At 38.9% G+C, this 19,323-nt stretch overlaps 1 protein-coding gene across 1 annotated transcript in view; it reads left to right on the top strand.

Moving 5' to 3' along the window:
• The window catches only part of ANKAR (ankyrin and armadillo repeat containing), an 88,324-nt gene that overhangs the window by 4,734 nt on the left and 64,267 nt on the right, over positions 1–19,323 (top strand). The window contains exons 2-7 of the mRNA XM_027126056.1: positions 2,034–2,669; positions 8,842–9,279; positions 10,821–10,984; positions 11,624–11,727; positions 16,574–16,754; positions 17,894–18,113. Coding sequence (XP_026981857.1) covers positions 2,069–2,669; positions 8,842–9,279; positions 10,821–10,984; positions 11,624–11,727; positions 16,574–16,754; positions 17,894–18,113 — 1,708 coding nt within the window. The 5' untranslated portion in view covers positions 2,034–2,068. The remainder of the gene's footprint in view (positions 1–2,033; positions 2,670–8,841; positions 9,280–10,820; positions 10,985–11,623; positions 11,728–16,573; positions 16,755–17,893; positions 18,114–19,323) is intronic.

Raw genomic sequence — 19,323 nt, 5'->3', positions numbered from 1 at the left:
CCACTCAAACCTGCACCTGCCCTCTACTGCCATCAATGTAGTGTAAACTCTTAGAATAAAGTTCAAAATCTTTAACTCAGCAGCCTGCATAGTCTGGCCCTCACCTACCTCCTCATCCTATTTTTGTGCCCACATCTCTAGTTCTCTATGGAGTTTTGTTCAGTTTCTCAAAAATTTCAACTTTCTCCTCAGCTCAGTTCTTCATCACCTGTTGTTCCCTACGCCTGGAAAGCTCCTTCTCCAACTCTGCTTGGATAGCTCTTGCTCATCTATCAGGCTCAGCTTAAAAGATCACTTCCTCAGGGCAGCCTTTCCCATGAAGGTTAGCGTTCATTCATGTACTGTCATTATATCTTACATTATGGTACTGTTTAAATGCAGCTGTATGATTATCTGCGTAACTGTAAGCTCCTTGGGGTTTTACAGCTGCCCTTTTCCAGCGTCCCCCAGCGCCTGGCTTATAACAAGCGTTCCATAAATGTTTGTTGAGTAACAGAATGATGATGGAGGTGGGATTCTAACTCAGGACTACCTCAGAGCCTGAGGCCCTCGCCTTCGCCGCTCTGTTTCTGTGCTTTCTCGTAGACAAATAGTGAATGTAGGAAATGACAGAGATGCACGGTTCGCAGAGCCCCAGTCCGGACTGAGTTCTAAAGGGGAGGGGTGGGGGTGGAGTGGGGCATCTGCCTTGGAGGAATCTAAGCCGCGGCGAGCATCCCTGGCACCGGCGGGACGCCCCGCCCTCGGAAGCACAGGAGCTCCCCCTCACGGCGCGACCCTGCCGTCCCAGGCCCCGGGTACCAACGGCTTCGGCCCGCGCCGGGGCGGCGGGACTTCAGCAAAGGCCCGGGCTCCCAGTAGAGCCTGGAGGCCGCGTGGGGCTAGCAGGTCTCCCCAGGCCCTCGGCTTAGGAGAGCCCCTCCCAGCCCTCCCTGCAGCGGCTACCCTCTGCCTCGCCCACGCGGGGCTCCTGACGTTGGCTTCGGGCCCAACGAGAGACTGGTCATTCAAAACAACCACTGTCCTCGGCCCCCGGAATACTCCAAGGACCAGCGTGGACGCAGCTCCCCTCTCCTGGACAAGCAAACCATAATCTCAGAGTTGGTTTCTTCCCTTTTCTTGTCCCTTCCCTTTTCCCGTGTCCAGTGGGCATAGGTCTTGAACTTGAGGATGGACAGACCTGGGATGGTTCTGATTCTGAAGGTGTGAAACCTCAGGCCTATCCTGTAACCTTCCTAGTCTCGTTTCTGCGTCTATAAAGTGGGGCTCCCAGCGCCTATCTCGCTGAGCAGCATCTAACTTTTTCAGAAGGGGAAATTCTCTGGCTCCACTCCAACCAACTGGATTGGAAACTCTAGGGTAGGATACAGCAATCTGTCATAAGAAGCCACAGGTGATTTCAACACAGGTTAGATTTTGAGAACCACTCTACAGAGGGGCCAATTAAATGAAATAAATATTGTGTATAAAGAACTGGGCAAATAGTAGATGCTCAATAAATAGTGGTTATGGAAAACCACACAAAAAAAGGAAAAGCCCAAGCATAGATAAAAGAACAGATTGTTGATTGCCAGAGGCAGGGGGTGAGGTGGGCAAAATGGGTGAAGGGGGTCAAAAGGTACAAACTTAAGTTATAAAATAAGTAAGTCTTGGGGATATGATGTATAGCATGGCAACTATAGTTGATAATAAAATCTTGAAAGTTCTCATCACAAGAAAAAAAATTCTGTAACTATGTATGGTGATGATGTTAACTACATTTATTATGGTGATCGTTTCAAAATATATACATATATCAAATTATTATGTTGTACCCCTGAAACAAATATAGTGTATGTCATTTAAAAATTTTTTTTAATTGAAAAAAATTTTTTAAATTTTTAATTGAAAAAGAATTTTTAATTGAAAAAAATATAGTGGTTGACCATGGAACAATTAACGTGATAAAGATGAAAGGTACAGATTTATTTCTTGAGAAATTCAGCTTCATTACTCTGGTAAATTTTATTGCTTTTCCTTTTTATTCATTGCAGAAACTTCAAAAAGGACACACTAGAATTAATTAGAAATGTTAAGATTGCCCAAAAAAGGAGCACCTAGATTTGATCAAATTCAAGATGAAGAAACTTACCTGGAGAATTTAGCAGTACAGAGAAATGCTTCTGCTTTTTTTGAAAAATATGATCGGAGTGAAGTACAAGAGTTGCTGACTACTGCACTAGTTAGCTGGTTGTCTGCCAAAGAAGATGTCCACTCTCAAGTAGACATCCCGTGTGGAATTATGAGTCAAATAAATAATGTAGCCTTCTCCACTGCAATCCTACTGACTCCTGTAGACTCTACTGCCCTCTTAGACTATAGAGAAGTCCATCAAATCATAAGGGAATTGGCTGTTGGAATTTATTGCTTAAATCAAATTCCTTCAATCAGTTTAGAAGCTAATTATGATCAGAGTTCTTCTTGTCAATTACCTCCAGCTTATTATGATACCAGAATTGGGCAAATTCTGATCAATATTGACTACATGTTGAAAGCACTATGGCATGGAATATATATGCCCAAAGAAAAACGAGCTAGATTCTCTGAATTGTGGCGTACCATCGTGGACATTGATCCAGATGGGAAGCCTCAAACAAATAGAGATATTTTTGCAGAGTTTAGTTCAGCAGGTAAGAGAATTTAATTTGTTTTATTTTTATTAGAAGCCTTTTTTTAAAATTTAAAAGTAATTTATCTGTGACTCAGTTTTATGTATTTAGCCATGTTTCTTGAAAGAGGTTTTTCTGAATTACGAAGTATCTTTTCAATAATTAATAATTAATTTTTTTCAATGTCACCTTCTGAAGCTTGGTTAGGACCTGTTAGGTTAGGACCTTGGTTAGAAGTGTTCATTTGCTATTTACTGTTATCTGTTGCTAGACTTCTGTGAAGTTCAAATGCTTGGGAGTAAGATTTGCTTGATGACACTAAGGCAGCCTGACTCACCTGCTATGGGTTGGGTTTCCAGATGTGTTTCAGGCTCTGTAGCTTTTGTGTGTACCAGCAAGCAGTACCATCTCTTGGAGATGGTACCTCTGTGTCTCAAAGACAGTTTAGATAGCTAATAGCTCTCATTTCTATGCAAGGTAATCAACTTCTGTTGAGAGCAGACTCCAAGAGTATTGAGTATAGGCAGAAATTCTACCCCTCTGGGTGAGAATTAGTCTATGATGTTGGTGGAATCAACAAATGTCACTGGATAGGTGCAGAGTACCTACGATTGGAGGATCACTGGCTTCTAAAAGATTATAGCTGTAGCTGGAACTGAAAAATCTCTTCTTGTTGTTCAGGTCCTTGGGGTGATTAGGGTGAAGTAATGCAAAATGCTGCCAGTAATGTCTAGTAAGTTCCATTAATTTCTGCATTCCCTTGACCGGTCTGGTAGTTCCTCTTAAAGGGTACTGATACTTTGGCACATGCAGATACATTGTTGAAGAGAATATGGCATGGTCAAAGTCTTGAAAACATTTGTTAGCGTTCAACCAGAAGTGCTATCATTTCTGGTAGTTTAGGACCTCCAAGACTAGTTGAGCTCACATAAATAAAATGTATCTAAATTAAGGTGTCATTTTGATGTCAAAGATGATAGAGTAGTTGATGACTCTTTTATCCTGGAAGTTGTCTAGTAATCTATATTCACCACTCACTGGAAGACAGTAGGGAATATGGCACAAGCCAGATAATGTTTCTGCCTACTTGCATTGGCCAAGATGTGTCTATAAGCTACACCGTTTGCCCTTCTTGATTGAGATGATGCCAGGAGCTTTGTGAAGATCTGAGCTCCATGGAGGTTAAGGATCAGCACGATTGGATGGTGGGTTTTAACGTTAGAGCTTTGACAGTCCTGACAAAAATTGGGTTTGCTTTTCTTCCCTTTTTACAAAGATTACTTTGAGACTCTCATCAGAAAGGAGGTGGAACTAATGAACCATCATTCCAATCTGGCATGTGTCAAACAAAGCAAAAGCCAGAGCTGACAGATTGACTGGTAAAGAAACAATGAGCCCTTTTTAGATCCAGATATCTAGGTGGAAACTCTTATACAAGTCAAATTCCAGGAGAGTAATCCAGGTTAGAGGTGCACATTGAGGATTCAGTCATTCATATGTTAAAGTCACAAGAGCCTTTGAATCATCCAGTGAGAGCATCAATAGTAAGAAGAGAGATGGCCAGGGCAGGAGGGAGCCCGTGTCCTGTTTTGTATCTATGGACAAAGGGCTCCTACTTAGTTGATGATAAAAATCAGTTATATCAAGCAGCTTTGTGGCCCAACATCTGGTCTATTGAATCTAGCTGTCTGTCATATCTGAGGCCACCCTCTAGGAGTGGTGCCTCACAGTGGTGCTCCTGGTTGAAGAGATCAGAGACACATAGAAACATTCGAATCAAGCTGTAGGTGGAGTTGGGGAGCGCCCAGAGACTAAAGTTATCTGTCTTCCATGGCTTACATTTTCAGGGGTGACTTTCAAAATAATTAACCACCAGCACAGCATGAGCACTGACCAATCAGAACAGACATCAGCAATAATGCTGGAACAGGATCTCAGAGACCTCCTGCTTGGCATATGTACCCTTTGCTGGATCATGGAGCTTTCTAGGCTATCCCAGGGAAGGGAGGCATTCAAAGAGCTCAGGGCTATAGCAATTTAATTTACCACACAATATGGAAGATTTCAATATTTTAACAATGTGGCCGTATTGATACGTAACTAAATATCGGTCCCAGACATTTCAACTTAATTCTCCTTTTCTGGATGGAAATACATGTCTTGACTATTATGATTTTTCGACTTAATTCTCCTTTTCTGGATGGGAATTCACGTCTTGACTATTATGATTCTACCACTAAAATATCTCAAAATCATCCACTTTGCTTTATCTCAACTACAACACCCTGATACAGAACACTCTTTTCTCTAGCCTTACATACTGCAACTGCCTTCTGGCTGCTCTCTCTGTCTATAACCCCTTTTCCGCTGAATATGAATGAGGCTGGAAACCTTTCAGAGCCAGTCACTCTACCACCATGTGCCTTGGGGAAAGTGCTGTGTATGTTACACTAAAGCGCTTTGTAATATTGGCTGCCGGACAATGAAAGAAGAGCATCATATGGGGATAGAGATTTTTTTCTCCCTCCACCACACTTCAGGAGTCTGCTGAAGAACCAGCAGCATCAATATGCTTCAGGCACTGTAACAAAGGTATAGTGCAAACAATTGTAAATGACCAAGCAGCACACACTCGAGGGGTGCTGGAGCAGAGTTTTCAGGGGGAAACTCCCAGAGGCAGCAGCAGGAATAGGTACAGGTTCCCCATCATGCACCACATCTGGAGCATCACTATGAAATCCTGCAGGGCTAAGCATCAGATTCCGGGAAAGGGACCTGGACTCTTAGAAGGTGGGGCTTTTATGCTGCATGCTTAAGGATATACAGGGTCAAACACCAGCATACAAGTGCAAAGTGTATTAGCCTAGGTTACCCCCCAAATTAGGGCCTGAAATGAGGGCTTAAGTCAGAGTAGTTTATGTGAAATGACTCCAAGGAACAGGAGTGAGGGACAGGAAAAGTGGATAGAAAAGGAGGAGTCATCAATCCAAGGATAATGCTGTTGAGCTTTCATCACATGAATAATTAGGGACGGTTTTGCTGGGACTCTCTGGGGAGCCACATAGACTACGCTTCAGGATTGTCAGCCCGAGGGATGGAAGAGGAGAGCATGTTTTCCCTGACTTCTCTCCTTCATTAGTCAAAGGTTCCATGAGAGTTAACTCCCTCATCTAGATTTGTTCATCCGTCAGAATGGTGGAATGGGTTCTGTCAGGAGTCCAACACAGCAGTGGCAGAGAAACCCCAGGGCAAAAGTAAGGGCCACATGGTGCAGTCAGGTTACATCTGTGTGGAGCTGGTCCATGCAATGACAGCTAGAGTGAAAAATACTGTCTGGGAGGAAGTGAGGTAGGGAACAAAAGGTGTCTGATATAGAGTATGACTTATGGAAATTTGGCTCTAACCCTGTGCTCTCAGCTAAGTCCTTGTAGTTGCCGCTGTATGGTGGCAAGACAGTGGCGAGACTTGCTATTTCATCTTTCACGTTTGGGGAAACAGCACCTCCTCTCTTCAAGACTGGGTTCAAACCTTGCAACTGACCATGTGATTGCCTTAAACACTGTGCTACAGTGAATTTCCGAGGAACTCTGCGGGAGGCCAACTATTTTTTTGGGAGGGAAGACTGCTGGGAATCACTGAGGCCAAGTTAAGCTTCACCTGTTTAATACCTTTTGCACTGTATAAAACCACCAGCAAACACCACCTTTAAAAAATGGTAGCAACAGCAGTGGAGAATAGAGCACTCCAAAAATCTAGTCACATTATCCAGTTTGCTGAGAAGGGATACTCATTAGGGCAAGTCCCTTGATCTGATGACCTTATTTAAAACCAAAAGCTGGTAAACTGAAATGGTTCTTTTTTCATGCCTCTGCTCATTCCTTGTCCTTTATCTGGAATGCCCTTCTCTCTCACCCCACTCTTCTGCATTCTTCCCCAGGTTATTGCTACTCATTTTTCAAGACCTGATTCAGACACAGCCTCCTCTATTCTGTACACATTGTACCATTTTGTGTTGAAATTATTGGTTTCATCTCTGTCTTCCTTAATAGATTTTCTGTGCTTGAGAGCTTGAGAGCACACAAAAATATGCCTTTTTTGTCTTTAAATTCTCATCACATCTACAGTGCTTGGCATGTAGTAAATTTCAATACATGTAGAAATTAACAGATGGTTAACAGAGTGTAAGAGAAAAGGAATTGAAGGCAACTCTCGGGTTTTTAGTTTGAGGAACTGATAGATAAATAGTGCTTTTAACTGTGATAGGGAATGAAAGAAAAGCAGATTTGGGGGAGAGGAAAGGTGGATTTTGTTCGGAAGTGCCTCTAGGACATTCAAGTAAAGATATGTGTTAGGCATGGAGAAAGAATCTGGAGTTAGGAGCAAAACCAGGGCAGGAGAGAATATTAAAAGAAATTAGCATAGAGGTTAAAACGACGGAATCTTGTATTTCTCCCCTTCCCCCCCGCCCCCCCTCCCGCCTTCCAAATTTAGTTATATCCAATTTTTAGTTAAGTCCTCACTCGTTTTTTTACTTCATAATGACTTTGTACATATCTTCCCAGCTGATTTGCATAACATGCTATGATCACATTTCCTTTCATTAATAACTTCTAATTTTTTGTGACATGAACAATTGTGCATTCTTCAAGAAATTCGCTTGGTTTTCCATTGTACGTGTCAATTCAGCCCCAAACTTTTGAGCAGAAATATCGAGCTCCTCTCAGTGAAGTGAAATACCAGGTGGTGCAGCAGTTCCATTTTCTCCTTAGAGATGTCTCTCTCCACACTTTCACCCTCGTACTCCCATCTGAGCTGATCGATTATTTTCTCTAGGCACTTTACTGCTCTTCAAAATCCATCCTCCCATTCTCCATCCTTCCTCCGTCCCTCCTCCGCCTCCCTCCTCCTGCCAGTGTCGGTCTTTCACCTGAGAGGCCTTCCTCACCAGTCTGGTGATCCTTGCTGTTTGTTCCATCCTGGTTGAGGGGTGAGGCAGGAGCCCGCTTGCTGACTAATACACCACGCTGTAGAGTGATTAGGAGGAAACCTTGCTGTTTCACTGGGGAGACTTTCCCCAAATGCCGTATTTGTAGGTCTCTTCTCTTTGATTGGTCTGTTTCCTCCTATATCCTGCTTGGAGGGGGCAATGAGTCTGGCGCCAGAGGAGGGGAATGGTCTGTGGAGCTCCCCATTCCCTTCTAGTTTTTCAGCCTTTCTGCCCTTCTGGAGTGAGAATTGACTTGCTGCATTTTGGCTCCCATCCACTCAAGCCACAAAGTTTTAGAGGAATCAACAGTGCTCTAGCTTGTGTTTAGATCTATTTTAACTGTCAGAAACGCTTAATTTCTTTTTAATCTCAATAATTTATCTTACTAACTCTTTTGCAAAAGGGAGATGAATCATAGTGGCCATCTTAAAAATCCAAGAGTATTCTGGCTTTTTTAATATGTAGATTTGAGGAAGAAAAAAAGGAAAAAGAAGGGGGGAGGCACGTTGATGAATTATTTACACTTTAAGGCACATATGTTACAAACTCCACATTTTCTATGAAGTCTTATTTTACGGTTCTAAGCCGTTTTTCTCAAGCTTTGATTAAGGTTGTAAATATCTTAAAAAAGACAATTTGACAACAAGAAACAATTTAATTTCATCATAAATGGGAAGAAAATGTAATATAAAAATTGTCATTCATAATATAGAGTAAAATCAAGTTTCAATTCTTGTTTCATCATGATTAGTTGGTAGGAAAGTTATTTATTGTATATGTTTAGCTTCTGTTATCATCAAAAGGAAGAAATATGTAATATAGGACCTGAAAAAGCAAATATACTTTATGCCCAAGTAAGAAGCTGATTCTCTGCTTAAAGGAATATCACGTTTCTTGTTGTTCTTCCATATTTTCTTTGATTAAAGATGGGACTTACGTTATTATGTTTCCATGGTGTTGTATTTCTCCAAAGAGAATGAAAATCAATTCTTTTTAATTCCGCAAGCTTCCATCTTTCTTTACTCTGCTTAGTTACCACGTATCTATCTGCTTTTATTCTTTGACAATTTTACTGGCATTTCATTATCCCTTTGCTGTCATTTCGGTAGAATTTCAAGATGAAACCCTGTCTTCAGTCTACTCTGTTTATCCAGAGACCAAGTAAGAAATTTTCACAATCTAAAATCTTTCTTTTTTACTGTGAAGGTTTGATAGATATTACAAAGGATCCAGATTTTGATGGCATCTATGATGAAGACATGAATGAAGATCCAACATATAATCCCAATAGCCCTGAAGAAAAAGCTGTGTTTATGAAATATGCTGAAAATATTCTACTAAAGTTGACATTCAGTACCACACAAGTTCAACAGTGTGAAAATGTTTTTATATTTGAAACAGCCTATTGGCTTACTAATGCTGTAAGATATAATCAGGATTATCTTGACATTTGTACCTACCAGAGATTACAGCAAAGGTTATATCTTCAAAAAAAGATAATTCAAAAACACTTTGAGAAGAAAAAAGAAACCAGGAAAGGGATAGCATACCTAAAATTAATATGTTTTCTGATTCCATTTCTACTGAGTTTAAAAAAGAAGATGAAAGTTCCATATTTAAGTAGTCTGCTTCAGCCTTTTTCAGGTAAGAGTATCACCAAAAATTATATATAAAATATAGCTATATATTGAACTTATATGTAAATTCAATTTTGTTTCTAGTATGTGGGTCCCAGCATGTAACCAAGCTGTAGCCTGTTAAAAATAAAAAGCAAAATGTAATGTCTCCAAAGTAATTAAAAATACTTGGTATATTCACACAGTACATGGTGTATATTTATATCAATTATAAGGACTGTTGAAAGACTTAAAATGAGTTCTGAGAAAATAGGGAAATATGCTATGTTCACGATGGGACAACACTATATTATATCTCATTCAAATTATAAGTTCAGTGCACTTCTACTCAACATCCCTATTGTGTTTTTCATGAAAGTTTAGAAATTGATTCTGAGATTAATATGGAGCAGTAAAAGATCATGAATGCTCTTACATTTCTGAAAAAAAGATGAAAACATATTAAAAACTTTAGTAATATATTGGTATTAAAACAAAGAAATAGACAAATGTTAGAGAATAGAGAGCTAAAATAGGACCATGTTTACATGGAATTTGACAGGAATGCAGAGCAGACTATTCTTCCCACCCAGATTAGCACACAATTTGTGTATTTTCACTGGTGCTCAAACTTGTAGGCTTATTATAGTGGGCTTTCTATTCAGATGGCAAATTTTCAGTAGAAATTTTGCAAGTCACTTAATGAAAATTTGTATCATGAGAATTATGATAGTGAAGATTATAATCCATATCTGTAAACTATTTAAAAATGGACTCATGACAGCTTGTCCAGGATGGGGGTGGGAAGAATGTCATGTGTATGGAACTAATATGCTTAAAGAGGATGTTAGCAATATCTGTAATGTCTTATTATTTAAATTATTGGAAACAAATACGACTAAATATTAATAATTAATTTCCAGGTGGTGAGATGAAGGTGTTATATTTTTCTTTGTACTTTTCTAGACATTTTGCATTTCTCAAAATACATTATATACCTTATATTGATGAAACTATATTCTGCTAGCAAGTCAAAATATTGAATAAACCTAATCCTTGCCAGGATTTTAGAAAATTATTTTTCAAAGTAAATTTTATATGTGTAGCTTCATTACTTTCCAGAAAAATGGGCTGATTATTTTTGTCACGTGAGAGATACCCACCATTTTCTTTATAGTATCTCTCTTTTCCTTAACTAGCTCAGGTAACTTTTGTTTATTTAACTAAAGATTCTCCACAGCACAGTTTCAAATCTTTTCTGATAATTGGGGGTAAAATATTAGTCTTGAGCTCATATATAGTAATCAGTAAGTAAAATAATGTTTTGATTATTCTTTTGAAACGTCTGTACAATGAAACTACAAAAAAAGACCAAAATGTATGATATAAATATATTTTAATATTTAAAATATACATTAAGAGCATGAATAAATAGACTGTAATTGCCAAGATTTCCATTTCACATAGAATTTTTTCACTTTATGAGAAAGAGAATTTAGACCTCAAAAATATGATTGCCTATATGCTGTTATTCAATTTTTAAACAAAAATTTGTTTTCATTTTTGGAGACGACAAGGTCAAGACAGAGCGAGAATTGCCTCCATTCATTTATGGACGAGATTTTAAATGCCAGAATTTTCACTACAAAGAGGATCAATATTTTCATGTTCATGGAGGAATTGAATTTGATATCAGCACTCCTTCAATTGAGAATGCTTTGGAAGATTTTAAGGTTTAAATTATTATTGTTCCTGAAATGGTTTGTCATTTCACAACTCTTTTATCCTATTCTCCAACCAGAAAGATTCTCTGTTGGTACAGGCACTAGGCAGCTCTCCAAATGATTATCTTCACAACTCACTAATTTCTTCAAACATTACATAACGTATATGAATTAAGTGCAAGTATATCTAAGGTCTTGTGTTAGATGTCAGAGATAAAATGATAAATAAGGTAGGCACAACTATCCTTGCAGAATTTACAGACTTCTAATGGGCCACATTTGCCCTAGAATAGTTAACTGAAGAATACAGTAGAAATCCCTGAACATTAACTACATATTCTTCCATTTTTCTCAAAGATTAGTATTAGAACAGAGATCCTCAAGAGTTTGAGAACAAAATTTATCTGGAAAACATAATACATTTCAATTGTCATTGTTTTTCTACCTTCTCTATATTATATTCTTTTTAAAAAATTTTCCTCTCTAATCCAAATTAGGGATTGGATATATTCAGTTATTACCAGGGTCACTTGGGATTTTTTATTAAAAATTTGTCCTTTACAGGTATAAAATTTCATCTAAAATAAGTTAACAATTGTTTAGATTTGTTTAAAGATTTTTCTTTTAGTAACATAACTTGTATTTTAGAACAATTTAGAAAAAATACGGGATTGTGCTGCTAATACGTTTGCAGAAGATTCAGGATACAAAGAATATTACTCAATACCAATCATGAAATTAAATGGAAAAAGGTAAGGAACTTGTAGTAATTATTCACAGTAACACAACTTGTTGAAAGCAGAAAACCGGAAAGTGTCAAAATGCAAAGGCTAACTTAAAACCTCAGGATGGAGATCCTAGAACAATAATAACCCCCGTGAATGACTACGGACTCTACAAAGTATTAAATGTTATATTTATTACTTCATACGCCTTGATACGTTCTGTGTAATAATCCTTAGACATTGTAATTTGTTCTTAAAATGAACACAGTGGTTAAATGGGGATGGAGGTGGGGCTCAAATCCTATGGGCCCACTGAAAAGCAATGGACTCAGCATACACCCCTTCGTTTCCATAAGGAATATGATTTTAAATCCTCTTCCTCTGCTGGGTCTTGTTAAGCCTATCATCTCTTAGAGCACCATGTTTCTCTCAGTATTTTTAGGCTCTTTTATGTATGTTCTTGGATTTTCACAGCTTGGAAACTGAAATTTGTAAATAAGGGAAATAGAATGCAGAGGAAACATTTGAGTTGGAGGTAGAGACAAGATTTTAAAGCATATTGGAGTTTGTTTTGTTTTTCTTAAAGTCATGGAAGTAGTTGAGAGGCTAGGGCCATGTCAGGAACTCTGGAGAATAGAAACCTTTAAGGCGGGTGGGGAGTAGCAGAGGAGAGAGCAAAAGAGACTGAGAAGGAATGGTAGAGGTAGAGGAGAAACGAGAAAGTATGACAGCATGGAAACCAAATGGGGAGAAGTTTTAAAATATGGTAATAGTTAAAAGCATCGAACTCAAGAGAGAAAAAGGCCAAGTTGATTTAAGACTGAAGAAAGCGCTCTAAATTTGACAATGACTTGATAAGAGAAGATGTGGTTATAGAAGGCTGTGTGTAATAAGTTGAAGGATAAAGTCGGGGAGAGTTCATGGGATGTGAAGAAGTAAAGACAAAGATTATAAATTTCTTTCAAGATTCATGGCAGTGAGGAAAATAAGAGGAATAAGGCAGAGGGAGAAGCAGATAAAAGATGAAGGGTGGATCTTTCCACGGAATACTGCCTGGATGCACACAAGGTACTAGAGCTAAAGTCAAAGACCATGTGGCTAACAGCCTCCATGGTTTTGAAGGGAACTAAGAAGTAGATCTCACTCCTCTGGAATGGACTGTTGGTGTGCATCTCCCTGGAGGAGGAACCTCTGAGGGACCTAGCACCTGTAGACATACTCCATGTACGATTCTTGTCAAGCTGGAGGCTCTTCTAAACAAAGGTTTATTCTCCCAGGTTCTAGTGTCTAGTGGGACATGAATGATCCTGGAAATGCAGGGAAAGAGCTGGAATGAAGGCTGTGCTTGATGAGAGGTTGTTGTGGGTGAAGGAGTATGGTTGGTGTAAGCACCCTGCCATTGCACCCTAAGGGATCCAGTCATATCGCTGCAGTGGGATCTCATAGTGGAATTGTTTCTCTAGTTTCTGACGAATGCACAGCATTTGGTTATCAGTGTTGGCAAATTGTAGACGGATTTGAATTTTCAGACTTTCAAAACTAGCATAAGCTTGTTTCCCAGACCCAGCCAGCATGGAGTAAAAGTGAAAACCACAAGAGGAGGAGTAGTATTTCCCTGGCTCCTGAGCCAATTACCAGTGAACCTTCAGTTCCCTATAAAATCTACCCCCACAGAATTATTTCTAGAAATCTTGTATTTCCATGGGTCAGCACTCTCAGCTACTATGACATTTTTTCGGTCTCCTCCTTTACTGCCTGGGCTCCCTGTAATGATCCACTGCTGGAACTCCAGAGCCCAACAGCCCCAAGAAGGCAACTCGATACTGATGTCATTGTTGTCTCTGACACTGCTGCTCCTGGTTACAGAGCTGGCATTACCCCTGGGCTGACTCCTCCTGATGTCTGGTAGATAGCACACATCAAATGTGAGAGGTGTTGAAGCCAATTCAATGACATAAAGATAATTTCTTTCCCAATTTTATTGGTTTCAAACAAGTGCTGTCTTGAGCCCCTAACAATTTGGTGCAAAAACAGCTCTTTCAGTCATTTTGCTTACAGTTGTTTCTTTCTATGTAGGGATCTTCTTTCTGTGTTGGTCCTGGACCAGAGAATAATCTGAATGATGGAAAACATACCATCTCAAAATCTCCCCTCTTCTTTGCTTTTAGGGGCACTGTTATTTGGCTGAGCTCATGTATCGTGATGTTCTCTTTCCTCAGAATGATTTACTTCCTAGGAGACTCCCGGTCCCTAATGAAAATAGGATCATTCCCACTGGCCTTCCTGCCCTGCTTGGAAACATCTAAGTCCTAGATTCATTTTTGGCTCAGGTTGTATTCTTCCACCATACCAACATCAAAGAATAGGAGCCACAGTCAGATACCCAGGATTTGGCAGTCCATGAAAGTAGAAGAACTCATGAATTATGAAGATGACAATGATTGGAGCAAATAGATGAGTTGATACTGATACTAAAATGTCCTACTTGGGGGAGAGCATACCAGCATCATGATGCTGTTGTGGATGTTAGGAGGCAGGTCAGAAAACAACTTGACGTGACAGTGGCGTGTCAGGGAAGTGTGATGTTAGAGGGTCCTACTGCAGTCCCTAAGCTGAGTGCAGATGCCCAGGCAGAAGACTATGGAGGGAGTTGTTTAAAAGTGAGGCTCCGCTAGAGCCCCTGCTGATGCCTACACTTATAGTTTTGAGTAAGAACAGTGGTGTGTCACTATGCAGCACTTGGATGAGGGCTCACTCACAGTGCCGGCCATCTGGGCTTTCTGTGCTTCCAGTACTCATCTCTGTGTGGGCCAGTGTTGGCCTAATGCACAGGTTGTGTATCCAACTTCGCAGGGGTGGGAGGGGTCACAAAATTCTGAGGTCAGAGACTTTTTCAGGGTACGGTGATCTTCACCACCGGTTGCTTCTCCAGTTTCTAGGGTAGGACAGCTCCCTGCTGGTTTTGGATGTTTGATTGGTATTGGATGATTAGACCAACTTTCTAAAAGAAATCAGCCTACCCTCCCTTGGTATTTGTTAAATTCATAAGTTTCTTTCATCGCTTGGGCAGTTATCTGGGAGTACGTCGCTGAGTACCAGGGCTCCAAATGTAGTCAGCAGCTTCTGATTCCATAGCAATTTCCCACAGCCAGAGCCAGCTCCCTAGAGAAGTACATGTAAAGACAGAGGTTTCTGACACTGGGATTCTCTTGGAGCAAGATGATGTAGAGCTGGGCCAACCAAAGACCAAAGGACATCCATAGTGTAATCCCTCATGCCTAGATCTATGGACACAGTCTTACGGGACTTGGGGTATCTGTATATGGTGTCCACTCTTATCAGTGTGTATAATACCAAGGAAAGGTGAGCCGTTGTCTTCCAGAAATTTAGTTTAGTCATCCAGTGCAAATCAAGTATCCAGGTCTGATCCATATAGCTCCTTAAGGCCTATTAGCCTATCACCACTATGATCTGAAAGCCTTCAAATCTGGGTGGGATTCAGAATACCTGCTCCTCAATTTCGGAGGCTGGAGTCTAGTAAGTTAGGCAAGTTCCCATTGATGAAGGTGGACAAAGTGACAAGTCCACCACCTGGCTTGGCACTATAACTGAGAGGTGTGGGTAAAGAAGCCTTTAGTTTATATTCTCGTAGTCTGGTTTCCTTTGGGGGAAGAAGATGGTGGATATGAAGAATGACAGCCTCAAATAAATGCTAACAGGTCCTCAAATATGTCTCCATCTATGCAGAGGTCTATTATATTCAGAAAACTGGGATTGAAGTAAAGGTCAAAAAAGAGAAGGTATTAGCCCCTGATCAGTTCATAATAGAGTGTTTTCCTAAGATCTTCCTTTAACTGATCCATGGGGCCCCGTGATTCCGCCTTAGCCTATGGGCAAGGAGTTTCCTTAGCATAGAGAGTCACCGACTCACTTTCCTGGAAATTAGCATAATGGAAAAAACTTCTCAGCATCCTTAGAAGAACTAATAGTCCCTGAGCAGCAAAGTGAAGAGCCATGGGAGGGGATCACCACTGTCAAGAATACTGTTTTTACAGCAATCAGTAGTTGCCTTTAGAGGAGAAACCCAGGTAACATTAAGAGGCTTCCCACTGGCAGAGGTGGGGACAGCAGCTGAGACACTCACCACTGAAATCTGCCAATGGGGAAAGGTAATTCGTGGCAGAAGTGGAGGAAGGCCACCATTTTCTTTTACCTGTGATGATAAGCAACCCCAGGGAACAGAGCCACTCAAGATGTCATTTTTTCATTCCAGAGTGAGAGGGGACTGGACCTATTGCCTACCTATGATTCAAGGACCTGGTGGGTTGGGGTTTCTCTAGCCCACTGTGCAGTGAGTAAAAGTCAAGCAGCCATTACCCAAAACATCATTCCATATCAGACTCACGGTCCACTCTTGAGAAAGCAAATGTAGACATAACTAGATTAAAGGAATTAAAAAGTAAATTTGTAAGAGGAGATTAAGCAGATGGTTAGAAGGTAAACCTAGGAATCTTTCAACCAGAGTTAGGACTTTCGGTGACTTTTAGGCAGTGCCCCTAGTCAGTGGTATAGGAAAGACAGAGTCAATTAAAAAGGTCAGTATGGAGAAGATACTTGTTATAAAAGACCTGATTAATAACAGTTGATAACCATGTCATTAAAATACAATCAAGTACATTTTATAAAAGACCTGATTAATAACAGTTGATAACCATGTCATTAAAATACAATCAAGTACATTTTAAACTATATTTTGTATTTGTTATAGAAAATCGTAATTGTTATAGAAAAAGTTTTGCCGGCATAGAAAAAATGTAACAAATAACTTCCAAGTCAGAAAGACTTAAATTGTTTTCTTTATTTTTTTTAATAGCTACTATGTGATCAGTTTTGAACTTGAAACTTTCTATCAGCAACTATATAAGACACAGTGGTGGGGAGCCATAAATGAAATAGTGAACAATCTGAGACTGAAAAGACTTCCGCTGACAGATGCTCAATTACATGAACAATTTAAGAAAAAATTTGGTTTCACAAAAGCTATGAAATGCAAGGTATTTCAATGATTACCACATAATTTAGTGTAAGAAATTATAAATAAGTATATGTCTCAAATTTTTATCATAGGGATAAATAATAAGTTAAATAAAGTCTTCAATGTGCAGTTAAGATTCCACATTTTAGCAGCTGAAAAGCTCTACAATTCTGGATTACAAACTTCTGGCCAGGTTACAAAACAACCTGTTTATGAATGGAATTGTGATTAATATTAATAACAGCTGAATATCTATTGAGTGCTTATTTTGTATGCCAGGCATACAAATACTATAAATTCTTTGAACAAATTCTTTCAAGGCACTGGTACTATTGTTATCAATCCTATTTTACAAATGAGAAATTTGACATGCAGCGAGTTAAGGATCTTTCCCAAATCACACAGCTAGTAAATTGCAAAGGCAGGCTTCGGTCGTGGGGACTAAATCTAAGGAGCAAACCTGGCATCCTGAATCAAACCTCTGTATCTGCTTCAATATGCCTTGACTGACAGCTTTTGGAACTGATAAATTAAGTGGTGAGCTCACCAGTTTCAAAGGATACATTGGCATTTACTTACCATTTATTTGTTTTAATGTCCACAAATTTTAAGCTTTGATAAACTATTAGTTTAATTTAAAAATATTATTGCAAAGCAATTATATGCCAATAAAGATGTTAAAAAAATTGAGTAGTCAGAACATCTAAAAGAAGAGTGTAACATTTTCACCTCTCCACTTTGAGACATAGAGCAAAGAAGACAAACTGTATTCCTATAGCTATATATTTCAAGTCTCTAGACTTCTAAGTTAGATTGTTCTTAAATCAGAGAAGGAATTCGATGTCCATTTGCTTTTTAAATATTTCAGAAAGATATTTGTTTCCTTGTTTTAATTGTCTCCAGAGAAGAAAGATTTACAACTTCTCCCTTAAAAAAAGGACAGGAAAAAAAAAAAACTTCCCCAAAATATTTTTTAAAGTTCTCAATGTTTCTTTATAGCTCTAACAACTTCCTTGCCCACAGATCTTGTGAAAATTCTACTGTAACTGCACACCAATCATGTGATTATAATAATATAGTTCATTGTACTTTTCTTCCTTTAACTAAACTTCAGGTGTATTTTGAAAAAACTAATTCTGGCCTTCCTAATAATTTTAGAGTATCCCATTTGGTATGAAGTCTGCTGCTGAAAGAGGATTATCTGCTGTTTTCCATACATTTAGCCGTAAAACTTCAAGTTCGACGATCAATGTTTCAGATGAGGCAGGTTATGCTATTTTCCATCAAGCTGCTCTACACAACAGAGTTCCAATCATATGTCAACTGTGCAATGCCAACTTCAATGTTAACCAGAGACGCTTTATTATACTTAGCCAAGGTACCATAAAGTTTTTAAATCTTAAAATGTTTTTCTTTTACTTACCCCTATTCGGCATTAGGAATGCATGTTGATTTTAGCACAAGGTTAAAATTTAGTATTGGAACCTAGAGCAGAGCTGAGGTTTTTGTTTCACTTATCTCAGAGAGGCTCCTTTTAGTTCTCCAAGTATCACTTGTTGCTCCCTTATGTAGTAAATATTATTTGTTTATTGTGTTTCCCTCGTTTGAATATAAGCTCCATGAAGGGCAAGGATTAGGTTTAGTTTGTTTGCCATGGTATCCTAGTGCCCAGAAGAAAACCTGGCATTGGTAGGTGCTTGAGAAATATTTGTTGAATGAATGGCATGATGGATGAATTCAGGGTAACCTTTGATAATCACTGACATAATTAATATACAGTGATGTACTGTAGAAATTCTGAGAAAAGGGAGATAAATAGACATCCCAGCAGAACATCCATTTCTTATCCTAGGCTCTTAACCAGGTAATAGTTTCTTCATACTACATAAACTTATATTTAATAACAAAAAATTTCTCTATAATCATAATTTTAGGATTAATGACCCTTTAAGGCTAACCTGGTTTAAACTTTAAAAAGCAAATTTTCTTGATTATTATTGTAGATATACATACATATTTATATGTTCATTGGGATAAATTTAACCAGTATAAAAATAATAAAATTGAAAATAAAGTGGCAGCCCTCCACAACTGAAGAGGGAAATAAAATGTTGGGAATAGCTGATGCAATAACGTTGGCAATAAGAAATGGCAATTTTACATTTTAACTTGCTGCCTTAAGAGGCTGTGTTTAAGTTTCACACCAACACAAAATGTGCTACTTTAATCCTGTTGACTACTGATAAATTTCATACTCTATCAGTATAATTAAAATGTCTTGGTATTAAGATGCTTCTGTTACTTAATTAAAATATTCAATACACAATGAACTTAGGTAAAATAGAACAAAATTCAGTCAAAATGCAATGGGAGGCCTGTTATTTAAAGATGTGTTTTATTTTAAGTGTTTTTGGTGTAAAAAAACCATTGGTAATTAAAGTTTCTCATTCATCCTGTGACTACATAGATTTCCATTTGCTAAGAACTGAGTAGAGTTTGAAGTATGGAAAATGTCTATGTGTTATTACTTAACCAACACAAAACTGCCCCCTGTGAGTTTTGGCCAGCCACGAGTGAGGCAGCGTTTC

The sequence above is a fragment of the Aethalodelphis obliquidens genome, unplaced genomic scaffold (assembly GCF_003676395.1).
Source record: "Aethalodelphis obliquidens isolate GAN/ISIS:26980383/991018 unplaced genomic scaffold, ASM367639v1 scaffold2, whole genome shotgun sequence".
Classification (NCBI taxonomy): domain Eukaryota; kingdom Metazoa; phylum Chordata; class Mammalia; order Artiodactyla; family Delphinidae; genus Aethalodelphis; species Aethalodelphis obliquidens.
The sequence above is the reverse complement of the archived record's forward strand: the minus strand, read 5'-3'. Positions and strand labels throughout refer to the sequence as shown.